The sequence below is a fragment of the Mizuhopecten yessoensis genome, unplaced genomic scaffold (genome assembly GCF_002113885.1).
Source record: "Mizuhopecten yessoensis strain PY_sf001 unplaced genomic scaffold, ASM211388v2 scaffold4001, whole genome shotgun sequence".
In the NCBI taxonomy this organism is placed as follows: Eukaryota; Metazoa; Mollusca; class Bivalvia; order Pectinida; family Pectinidae; genus Mizuhopecten; species Mizuhopecten yessoensis.
The window spans coordinates 229,231-242,494 of NW_018405326.1; the positions used below are offsets into that span (position 1 = coordinate 229,231).

General features: G+C 36.8%; 1 protein-coding gene across 1 annotated transcript in view; it reads right to left on the minus strand.

Annotated features, from left to right (window-relative positions):
• Positions 1–2,885: 2,885 nt before the first annotated feature.
• LOC110448323 (UDP-glucose 4-epimerase-like) overlaps positions 2,886–13,264 on the minus strand; it is a 16,944-nt gene continuing 6,565 nt past the window's right edge. Inside the window, exons 4-10 of the mRNA XM_021494496.1 lie at positions 12,875–12,988; positions 12,178–12,354; positions 9,094–9,274; positions 8,477–8,562; positions 4,787–4,864; positions 4,240–4,354; positions 2,886–3,360 (exon numbers count right to left, since the gene is read on the minus strand). Coding sequence (XP_021350171.1) covers positions 3,305–3,360; positions 4,240–4,354; positions 4,787–4,864; positions 8,477–8,562; positions 9,094–9,274; positions 12,178–12,354; positions 12,875–12,988 — 807 coding nt within the window. The 3' untranslated portion in view covers positions 2,886–3,304. The remainder of the gene's footprint in view (positions 3,361–4,239; positions 4,355–4,786; positions 4,865–8,476; positions 8,563–9,093; positions 9,275–12,177; positions 12,355–12,874; positions 12,989–13,264) is intronic.

Sequence of the window (13,264 nt, forward strand, 5' to 3'; positions counted from 1 at the left end):
AGGATAAGAATAAAAATGAGAAAGTGTTAGACTGGTTTTATTCCAGCCTCCATCAGAGATAAATGTATAGAGACACATCATAGTGTGGGATCTGTTGATCTGCATTTATACAGATTATTTGTTACCATGAAGGACATTTTCTGTTATTAAAAGCTGTATACTGTAGTCGTTAGTAAGCAAAGGTGGAAGAAAACCTTTGGACAAGCCATAAGGAAGTTAGTAAAGAGATCAAAATATTGTGAAGTGATGAATGTTTTAGGTTAGTAACAACATTCACAATTAGTGTAATTTTATTACAAAAATTGAAATATATAATAAACAATGAATGTGTGACATTCTTTTCAAAATAAATAACATTAATTTTTTTCCGTTAATAAATCAAACTGCCTCATGTATATTCTAATATAAGATTATGCTTTAAACAATTGTACTTATACATACAGTTATACATACAGACTAGCTTCAGCAGATAACAAGACTTTAATATTTACCTAGATTTCAACATTTACCTTGAGATAAAGACATTTCCGCATCATGCTCACTCAAATGTTTCCAACCAGTAGGGCCTCAGCATGAGGTGAATTTTCAAAAAATAATTTAACAAAATATTAACTCTGATAGTGACTTTGACCTTGTGGTGAGGGTCCTCTGAAATAGGGTGTGACACACTGTCTCTATTAGGGATATGTATACAACACTTCAAAATATCTACAGGTTTTAGGAAGTTGTAACCAAAAAACATTAGACAAGTAAAGTGGGTATACTTTGAGCAGTTTTCCTTTAAAAGAGAGGACAGGGTGGTAGGCCGACAGTATCTAATTAAGAAGGAAGAACCTGCTTCCTTTATAATTCTTTCAGGAGAACAATAGACATACCTCCCAAGCCTGTAGTCATTTAAGTCCACTCTCTGGTGTATAGCATACAAAAGCATTATCAGCATACAATCTCACTACCACAAACTGTTTACAAAAGACCATGGTCAACATCATTTCAGCACCATCTTAAGTAATTAGCCCTGAGGTTTTATTTCTGGTCCTCTAATACATGTGTATCTCTGGCACTAACTCATGTTGTTAAAATGTCAATAGTATAATTATATTTGCTGATATATGATGTACATGCTCTTCGTACTGTGAAAGCCCTTCTGTGAAATGTCTCAAGGGAACATTGATCTGTCTGTGATATATAGACAGTCATAGACTGGTAAGATCAAGGTTATGTGAAATGTTTCGAGGGAACATTGATCTGTCTGCGATATATAGACAGTCAATGACTTCTAAGATCAAGGTTATGTGAAATGTTTCGAGGGGACATTTATCTGTCTGTGATATATAGACAGTCAATGACCTCTAAGATCAAGGTTATGTGAAATGTTTTGAGGTGACATTGATCTGTCTGCGATATATAGACAGTCAATGACTGCTAAGATCACGGTTATGTGAAATGTTTCGAGGGAACATTGATCTGTCTGAGATATATAGACAGTCAATGACTTCTAAGATCAAGGTTATGTGAAATGTTTCGAGGGGACATTGATCTGTCTGTGATATATAGACAGTCAATGACTGCTAAGATCAAGGTTATGTGAAATGTTTCAAGGGGACATTTATCTGTCTGTGATATATAGACAGTCAATGACTTCTAAGATCAAGGTTATGTGAAATGTTTTGAGGGGACATTGATCTGTCTGCGATATATAGACAGTCAATGACTGCTAAGATCAAGGTTATGTGAAATGTTTTGAGGGGACATTGATCTGTCTGTGATATATAGACAATGACTGCTAAGATCAAGGTAATGTGAAATGTTTCGAGGGGACACTGATCTGTCTGCGATATATAGACAGTCAATGACTGCTAAGATCAAGGTTATGTGAAATGTTTCGAGGGAACATTGATCTGTCTGTGATATATAGACAGTCAATGACTGCTAAGATTGAGTTGAAGCAGGAATGTTACTATGACTGGCTACAAATGTTTCTTACTTCTAAAAAACATATCAAATTTCCTAACAATACTTCTAAAAACAGTTGCAATCAAAAGTATAATAATTTCATTCAACAGAACAAAATTGGCACTTGTGAAATAAAATAAATCAATGCTTAGGTATAGTCACATAAAGATACACAATAAGTTAAACAAAGTCCATTGAAAACATATATCTATTTCACAATTTTGCAGAATACAAATATTTTCACATTTGTGAAGCTCAGCTAAACACGTATTTCACTCGTGTGACAAATACATCAGCAAATTTTACTGTGCCCATCACACTCGTGTAAATATTTGTACTCGGTCAAATCCTGAACTATATAAATGTGTATCCAAAGAAAGCAACAATTAGTCAAGGTCCTAAAATGATTTCAAAACAAAAATAAAATAGAAAACAAAAAACAGTTATAAATATACAATTTTTCATGAAGCACGAAAAGTGTCTGTACAGTCAAACAGCCTCGGCAACCATCTCTATTCCTTGTCAACCATCTCTATTCATTGTCAACCTCGTAGTAACAAAATATGATTGGTAACATTAAGAATGCGGTTTAATTGTCTTTTATTTTTACTATTATACTTTTTAGATACAGCTTTGATTTGTTTTATTTTCGCTATATTAGCGTGTATTCTGTCAATTTTTAGCTTTTGCTACATTAGCATATATGTAAATTAGACAATTTGTCTTTTAATGAAAACCATAATGGGTTAAGCACGGAATATATTTCGTGCTTCTGTGATAATTTTATTGTAATTGTATTGAACGACCGTTTAAATTATGAAATAACTGTGATATGAATTGCTGTTTTAGTAGACCAACAATTATTTTATGTACATTTATTTGCTGTGATACTACTTTGTCTTTTAACTAACCAATTTTACTAACAGAAGACCCTGTGGAAGATTAGCTTTGCTAAACAGGTTTTGTATCCTCAATAAATAAAGTTTATTATTATTATTATTATTAGTTCTGGGATGTAGTTTGCTGCGTCCCTTCAAAGGTCGTTAAGGCAGGTTTGATGTTTGAAAATTGTAACAAGCACTAATTGACCAATCGGCGATCCCCAATTTTTACATATAAGACATTTTACAAGTGATAAGTCCACCCCTATAGAGCTAGTCTCAGGCTAAAGCAGTCTAAAAAGAAAAATACCTCAAAAAGAAAAACAGAAATAACAAAAATGAAATGCTGAAGATCTGAAGCCCCAAGATTTGATTTTTTGGCTTGATTATCACATGATACGTCACATGATACAGCAGGTGACAGGCCCATACATCACAATGACAATCCGGAATGACTAGTACTGTTAACACTAGGACGACTTGTATCCATTTGGGTTCTGTGACTGCCATCGCCATAGATCTTCACCTGTAAAAATAAGACACCAACAGGATATCAACACCACAGCTAAATCACACCACAATCACACCACAGGTAAATCAACCTACAGGTAACTAGAACACTGACATGTCAGCAAGGGCCCCAAAAATCTTCAAAGAGAACTTGAAGCAATCATTCAGAGTATTGGTAATAAAGAGTAATGTTAGCATATGTAATTTGACAAATATCAATTATGAACAAAATCAGATCAATGTTAAAAGAACAGAAGTTATAACCAAAAGCTTATCAGAAGCGATGGTGCCCATCTTTTTTATGTCGAATAGACAATCTAGTGTGTACCTTGTACCACAAAGTATGAACAAAATAGACATATATATGTCTCAGCCAGTCAGAAGCCATGATGGCCATTTTTATGGGTTTTGGATAATTTAGGTTCTTACTCATCATATAGACAATCTTGTATGTACCCTTTTCCAGAAATTATATACATTGTAGAACAAAAGTTTAATATAGACATATGTAAGTCTCAGCAAATGAGAAGCAACAGGAAGTGACAATCTTTGATTTCAAAATACAGGAAAAATGGCAATATTAATGTAATATATCCTCAAAGCACCGTTAAACCAGAATCAGCTCACAGCGACTTGGACCAGCATCGGTTCACATGAACCATGTAACTGACATCAGCTCACATGAACCATATGACTGACATCAGCCCACATGAACCATGTGACTGACATCAGCCCACATGAACCATATGACTGACATCAGCTCACATGAACCATATGACTGACATCAGCTCACATGAACCATGTGACTGACATCAGATTGTATTGTCCTTTGAACCAGTATCGGGCGACAAGTGACAAGGTTAGTTATAAATCTATATAACTTGTAGCTACTTACACATTTCATCGAGACCCCGCGTTGCCTTCCAACCGAGCTCCTTCTCTGCTAAGGCTGCATCTGCATAACAGGAAGCTACGTCACCTTCTCTTCGTGGGCACAGTTTGTAAGGCACCTGGAGAGCAAACGAATGTTCCAACATGAACCAGGAATAAACCCAATGATAGGTATTAGGCCTGGTATCTTGTTAAACAGAAGAGTTCTATTTTAGAACCTGCCTTCGCTGTATACAATGTCAAAGTCAGGAATCAACCTGGCACACATTTAATACCATTCCTAAGGACAAGGCCCTTGCATGTATCACACTTTTTAAGGAGGGCCAACTGTGTTAACCATCACATCTTTTTTAAGGAGGGCCAACTGTGTTAACCATCACATCTTTTCCAGCATCTACCGAATTCTACACTTTCCAGAAGTGTAAATTTTCTAGCCCTTTTAAGAGCCCATTGAGGACTATGAACCTGCTTTGAACAAATCCTACAGATAAGTATGTCAAGTAACATCTCGAGTACTATTTTACCAGAATTAAGTAAATATATATACTTACTGATTTTCCCGAGGCTTTCTCAAAGGCTTTCAGCATGTCTAAAACAGACAACCCTTTTCCAGTTCCCAAGTTGTATAACTGAAAATGAAGATCGTGGAGTGAATTTACTTTATCATGATCTGGCTATTATAGTGAGATAACAACATCACAGTGAACAACGGGCCTATCAACTCTGTATAAAGTGGGGACATGAAACATTTGAGACAAACAGATATTATTAAAAACATTTATACTAAACCATATGAAAATAGTGAAATGTACAGAGAAGAAACTACATTTATATTGTATTATTTTAAAGTCACTACATTTTACTATATGGTTTTAAAGAACAGTTTAATTATTTTTGGGCTGTCTTGAAGTAAGAAAACAGGGTACTTGACTGCAATAGCTTATCAAATGTATGTACATGTCATATAATATAGTACCTTCAAAAAATCTTAAATTGTGCAAGATTTGTCTCCCTTTGCAATTAATGAATTCATCTTCAGCAATTAAAACCAAAGAAATTCCTTGAGTAAATATTGGCCAAATTTCAGGTCCATTTGATGATTTTTGTGTAGATACTTTATTATCTATATGAATAATACTAATGTTCTACCTAAATCAGTAAATATGATATCCATACACCAAACCCTGTAAAAGCAATATAGACTATAGTAGTCTATGTATATAAAGTTATGATTTAAATCATAAAGTTGAATTGAAATGCTTCAATTGCAAAGTATTAATAAGTTGACAGGAATAATTTTCCATAATATTTTTGGATGACTTACTATATCTCTGCATGCCAATTTTACAAATAGTACCACGTTAATATCCTTCCCCACCCCTAAGAACCTAATCTGCTATAATCCAGTGCAATATTACTGTATACACCCTAAAAAAGCAATAGTTATTTAGTTAGAAGAAATATTTAGTATCTACAAATTCGAAGTCATTCAATAAAGTCCACACAGTTATCCTTTCTTTGACCTCTTCCTCTTTGGCTGTAGGAGCTGGTCCAACTTTTCCTCTATGGATTTCTGTCCCTTTTTTAGCTCATTCAGGTAATGCGAAATGGACACTAGAATCTTCGTATTGCCGTCATCTATATGATTTTTGGTTTCCAATAATGATAATAATTTTTCTGTCACTGTGACTAGTGTAGGTGTTGGTGTTGGAGAAATGTGTAAGTTCTCCGGGGCCATCGGTACCTCCTGGGGGGCCTCGCATACAGCTTCCCTAATATCATCAAACATACTTAGGTCGAATTCATCCAGTGTCGGGAGGGCCACTGATTCCTCAGTCTGTAGTAATTCAGAAATTTCTTTCAGCGGGTCTGCAGGCTCCTTCCCAATGGCTCTCCTTGACCAGGATGCTTCAGATTCCTCTTTGGTGAGCCTTTTCAGGTGAAGATCATCCATCAGGATGAGGGGCTGCTCTGACTGCTTAAGAAAGTTGACATCATCTAATGATCGACCAGCTGACTCACGCGTCAGAAGCTTTGCCTTATGGTCAGGGTAGCTGGTGACATGTCTGTCGAGGTCATGTTGTCGCCAAGCACAAAACAAGCATAGGGTGCAGTAGTAAGGACATCTCTCTAAAGGCACATGGTGTTTATAAAAGTGTGACACCACTCTCCTCCTCTCCTCTGTGTAGTCACAGGCCATACATTGATAAGCTCTACCTCTTTTTGAAAGTGATTTGTCCATGGCTGTCAAATGGGAAAATAATGCTCTTTAAATACTGATCAATATGTAAAGACAATACAATGAGTCCACCGCTGCCACCAAAAACTCTATGTAACAGCCAAGTGGTTTGACCCAATCACAAATATGGTAGCGTGGCTGACTGCTAAATAAGAGTTTGGTATTAATCTGATTAATACCAAGTCCATAAAGGACTAAAGACATGTCATCCTCAAAGTCCCAAGTAATGTCAACTATAGTAATTTTGTCATCAATCTCTTCTTCATAAGATGCTTTCATTTCCAGGTACTGGTTCCAACATCAATAAAGGTTGTCAATACAAACTGACTTCAATTGAATTACTCAGTTCCAATTGACTAGTTGGATACTGGTAAACAAGACTAAACTCCTTTTGAGTTGTCTGCCCTTACACCAAAAAAAATAGCTATGACCTTAGACCAGTTGTAGAGTTAAATATTGTTTTACTCTCTAAGGTGACTCATTATCCCATGGATAATGATCCTATTCTTCAAAAACCAAATAGTGAATTCAAGTTCAATAATTTAATTGTCAACAATAAAGGATTTAAATATTAACAATAACAATCTCTCATTCCCAATCACTAAGCCTTCCTTATCCCTCTCACTATCACTAACTCTCTATCCTTTCTCACAATCATGCTGTAAACATTAGTAGATGATATATACAATGAAAATTATCGATGTAAAACTATGAAAGCTAACAAGAAGGATATTGCAAAACTATTCCTTCTATTTATAATATTTATAATACTCCTCCTATTACTCCAGCCTAATAACTTCCCCAATAACTCATTATATATGGATGAAAAACTACTAATGAATTATTAATGAATAAACTTTAACAATGAACTTCAAAATAAACTATAAATGTTCCCAAATCTTGTTCAAAATGAAATCCTTTCCATATATGTCTTAAGTTATTAAAACCCTACACAAATCCCCAATAATAAATTAACCCAATCCCCATATAACCCATAAACATAAAACAAACATACAAGACGAGACAGCCACATCTGGAATTGAGGAAATGGCCTCGTTATTACATAGCGGAAGAAACAATTAGAGACAAGCACAACACACACCCACCTAAGCTGCCTAGAACAGACTGAACCCCAAAACTTCAAAACTAACGCTCGCTGGAGTCTTCCTGGAATGTTACTATAGAGATCGCATGAACTTATTCCCCCCTCGCTGGATTCTTGCTGGAAAATGTTAACTAGTTTAAATAAGTTTAAATAAGTATTATACACAATTCTCTCTCATAAATAAATATATTCCTACTCACATGCATGCACAATTTCGACTTACATTCTCGCTACGACTTCATCCCAAGAATATTTACTTTCGTTTCTGCCGACCGACTTGCGTACTACGTCACTTCCGATGCATACTTCCGCTACACAAACGTGCTCTCGATCATTACCAAGATTATAAATAATACGGAGGATGACTTAGGTAACTACCGAAGTTAACGCTTAATAATGACATAAACATTCACTCTATTCATACATACAACTGTCAATCACGTTAATAATAGAATAATTACTAAATCGATATAAATACTACTAACTCATGTATGATTTTGGCAAAGTACTTGCACTACGTAATCACATCTTGTCACAATCCTCTCAACTAATCAGACCCCAGTATGCTTATTAATTTTGAGCAAACTTTGCTCATTTTCTAACTTTACTCTCTCTCTTTTTAAAATAGAAATATGGACAAGATTTCATCAGAATTAGGTCATATTTCAACAAGTAATTGTGTAGACACCATAAACACATTAGAACACAGTATGCTTATATTAATCATGTATGGATTTTCTCAAACTCAAATTTATTCTGACTTCGTATATTGTAAATTCTTAATACCCTATCAAATCAAACATAAGCCAGTATTTCGAGAAACCAAAGTGTGGATAGAGCGACAGATAGGAGGATGGAGGTAGAAGTGATTTATTTAATGTTCAGTTGGCCTCCTACCTTACAGCCACATTTCTCGTCCAGTTTCTTCTGTGCTGCCACGTGTCCCACAGCCAAGTCCACAACGTGGATGTAGTCTCGCACTCCTACAGACACAACGGGTAGTAGAGGATAATTGTAACTTACACCAGATACATAGACCCCTGCTATTGATCTGATGAAACCGAAGCTAAATACATTGTCTAACCAAAGAAACGGAGCTAAACGCAATGTCTAACCAAAGTAAGTGAGGCTGGAAATATACATCACAGTAATCTACATTTGATAAGTTGGTGTAGTGTTCTTTAAAATACATCCACCTATGACTTTTGATGACTTTGGTGTTACCAGTAACAGAGTAATGTTACCAATGGTGTAGGAATCGTATCATCACACAACCGATGAAAACCAGGTAAAATGACCAGTCTAATGACAGCAGACTAGATGTCAGGACTATCAACGCAGGTTTTGTGCTCTTCTTATAATTGGCATCGTTCTTTAACATTGTCAACACTAATAACATTGTCCAGCAGTTCAGGCCTTAATCAATGTTTAGAACTGAGTGAGCAATGTCTCTGATGTACGAGCAGGGAATTTGTTACATTAAATACCTACTTACAATCATACATCTGACTTACCTGTTCCGTCAGGTGTGTCATAGTCCGAACCGTATATGCTTAACTCCTTCCTCTTGCCGACGGCAGTCTGTGCTATATATGGCATGAGGTTGTTTGGGGGCCCTTGTGGGTCTTCTCCAATGGTGCCAGACTTGTGGGCTCCCACGGGGTTGAAGTAGCGTAACAATACAATGTTCCATTCCTGCACAAAGATGGACAATGCTAGTATTTTTATACTTTAAGATAGGTATACTTACAAAATAGAAGTAATTGACTGAAAAGATCTTAGGTTGTATCACAAAGCTTAAATCTTCCCATATTTACTTATATGCTTAATTTGTCAAACTATAAACATATATATATTTAATCATTCAATAAACTATTTCCGATACGAAAATAATAATCTTTGTTCTTGATTTCAAGATAGTTATGGAAAAACTGGTTTATTTTAACTACGTATTTGCAGTGTGGAAATCCTCGTTTTTTGTGTGTTTTCCACTCCACAAACAGATTAAACAGTCACAACTAGGGCTGCAACGATATATTGTAATGTATGGTATGATTCGTATCGTATTAACTTTATTTTTATTCTTAGTGTTTTGGGAATCCTGCAGTGAAGATGTGGTCCACTGAGCTAAATTACTGAAATCATACACAAATATATTTTGACAGTATTTAATATTAAAGTCTATGACAAAACTATGACTGACAGGATCTCTATTGACTGACGAGGCATCTATTGACTGACGAAGCCTCTATTGACTGACAGGATCTCTATTGACTGACAGGATCTCTATTGACTGACAGGATATCCATTGACTGACAGGATCTCTATTGACTGACACGGTCTCCATTGACTGACAGGATCTCCATTGACCGACATTTCCTATATTGACTGCCAGGATTTCTATTGACTGACAGGATCTCCATTGACTGAAAGGATCTCCATTGACTGACAGGATCTCTATTGACCGACATGGCCTCTATTGACTGACAGGATCTCTGTTGACTGAGAGGGTCTCCATTGACTGACAGGATCTCCATTGACCGACATTTCCTATATTGACTGCCAGGATTTCTATTGACTGACAGGAACTCCATTGACTGACATGGCCTCTATTGACAGACAGGATCTCCATTGACTGACAGGATCTCTAGTGACTGACAGGATCTCCATTGACTGACAGGATCTCCATTGAATGACAGGATCTCTATTGACTGACAGGATCTCTATTGACTTACAAGGCCTCTATTAACTGACAGGATCTATATTGACTGACAGGATCTCTATTGACTGACAAGGCCTCTATTGACTGACAGGGTCTCCATTGACTGACAGGATCTCCATTGACCGACATTTCCTATATTGACTGCCAGGATTTCTATTGACTGACAGGAACTCCATTGACTGACATGGCCTCTATTGACAGACAGGATCTCCATTGACTGACAGGATCTCTATTGACCGACATGGCCTCTATTGACTGCCAGGATTTCTATTGACTGACAGGATCTCTATTGACTGACATGGCCTCTATTAACTGCCAGGATTTCTATTGACTGACAGGATCTCTATTGACCGACATGGCCTCTATTGACTGACAGGATCTCTGTTGACTGAGAGGGTCTCCATTGACTGACAGGATCTCCATTGACTGACCGGATCTCTATTGACTGACGAGGCCTCTATTGACTGACAGGACCTCTATTGACTGACATGGCCTCTATTGACTGACAGGATCTCTATAGACTGACAGGATCTCTATTGACTGACAGATCTCTATTGACCGACAGGATCTCTATTGACTGACGAGGCCTCTATTTAATATTAAAGTCTATGACAAAACTATGACTGACAGGAGCTCTATTGACTGACGAGGCATCTATTGACTGACGAAGCCTCTATTGACTGTCAGGATCTCTATTGACTGACAGGATCTCTATTGACTGCCAGGATCTACATTGACTGCCAGGATCTCCATTGACTGACAGGATCTCCATTGACCGACATTTCCTATATTGACTGCCAGGATTTCTATTGACTGACAGGATCTCTATTGACTTACAAGGTCTCTATTAACTGACAGGATCTCTATTGACTGACAGGATCTCTATTGACTTACAAGCCCTCTATTAACTGACAGGATCTCTATTGACTGACAGGATCTCGATTGACTGACAGGATCTCCATTGACTGACATGGCCTCTATTGACTGCCAGGATTTCTATTGACTGACAGGAACTCCATTGACTGACAGGATCTCTATTGACTGACACGGTCTCCATTGACTGACAGGATCTCCATTGACTGACAGGATCTCCATTGACTGACATGGCCTCTATTGGCTGCAAGGATTTCTATTGACTGACAGGATCTCTATTGACTTACAAGGCCTCTATTAACTGACAGGATCTCTATTGACTGCCAGGATCTACATTGACTGCCAGGATCTCCATTGACTGACAGGATCTCCATTGACTGACATGGCCTCTATTGACTGCAAGGATTTCTATTGACTGACAGGATCTCTATTGACTGACAGGATATCCATTGACTGACAGGATCTCTATTGACTGACACGGTCTCCATTGACTGACAGGATCTCCATTGACTGACATGGCCTCTATTGACTGCAAGGATTTCTATTGACTGACAGGATCTCTATTGACTTACAAGGCCTCTATTAACTGACAGGATCTCTATTGACTGACAGGATCTCTATTGACTGACATGATCTCTATTGACTGACAGGATCTCTATTGACTTACAAGGCCTCTATTGACTGACAGGATCTCTTTTGACTGACAGGATCTCTATTGACTGACGAGGCCTCTATTGACTGACAGGATCTCTATTGATTGACGAGGTCTCTATTGATTGACGAGGTCTCTATTGACTGACAGGATCTCTATTCACTGACATGGCCTCTATTAACTGACAAGGTCCCAATGGACTAACAAGGCCTCTATTGACTGACAGGATCTCTATTGACTGACGAGGCCTCTATTGGCTTACAAGATCCGACTGATGACCTTATTCCTCTTAGAACTGATTATTTTTACACAGGGTCAAATTTCTGTTTATACTTGACCCTATTGACTTACAGTATCTGATTTTGCAAGATCACAGAGAATCTCTTCGATAAAGTACTTGGTTTTGCCGTATGGACTGGTACATCCCCCTATAGGGTGCTGTTCGTCAAGGGGAAGATACTGAGGTGTGCCGTATACTGTTGCTGAACTTGAGAATATCAGATTCTTCAGATTATTCTCTTTCATTACCTGAAAATATTACAAGGTTACGATTAAAATCATGTCAATGCCAAAGACATCATAAATTAAACAATTGCAAAGGTCAAGGAATTAACAAAGGTCAAGGAATTAACAAATTTCATCGCTAATGGAAAATATCACAGAAAGTCCAAAAGTTTAATATTAACATTCATATCATTTAACCAAAATATGATGTTTTCAAGTAGTTATTTAGAATGAACAGCATTGGTTGTGCTACGAGTTTCTATTGGTCTACAACTACACTGAAATCTTGGGTACAACAAACTTTCAAAATATTTCAATGGTATTTGATTTGTGTGAATTTGTAAAACGCTAAAACAAAATTACAGCTTAAATCTTTACATTCACAATTTCCTGTGCACTGAAATATAACAAGAATATTTTTTTATTGGGGAGATATGCCTTGTCCATTTTCAGAAACAAATGATAAAATGGGACCTTTGATTCAAGAAATTTCCATTAGCGGTAGACTGTCTGAGTGAGCGTATAGATTGTCACTAGTACTCACCTCGAGGAGATTCATTGTGCCCCCAACGTTTGTTTTGTAGTATAACAAGGGAAGCTCACAGGATTCCCCCACAGCCTTCAGACCCGCAAAATGAATCACGCTTGTGAATTTATGCTGCGTGAAAAAGATAACAAAATACATATTCAAATTTTTAGTCACTAGCATTCATCAGAAAAGAAAACATGTAAGCAACATATACAAAACCATTTTAAAATTTGATTTGATAAAGTCCATGTGATTTTGCACTTAGAACATTCACAGCTTTTTAGAGCAGAATGAGTGCAATGTGTTCTATGTGTAATAGACTGAATCAAATGTACCAACTTATATCCATTCTGTAAGCTACATACTGTAATTACTCTAGTAATATTGTTTATAACCCTGCCCCCC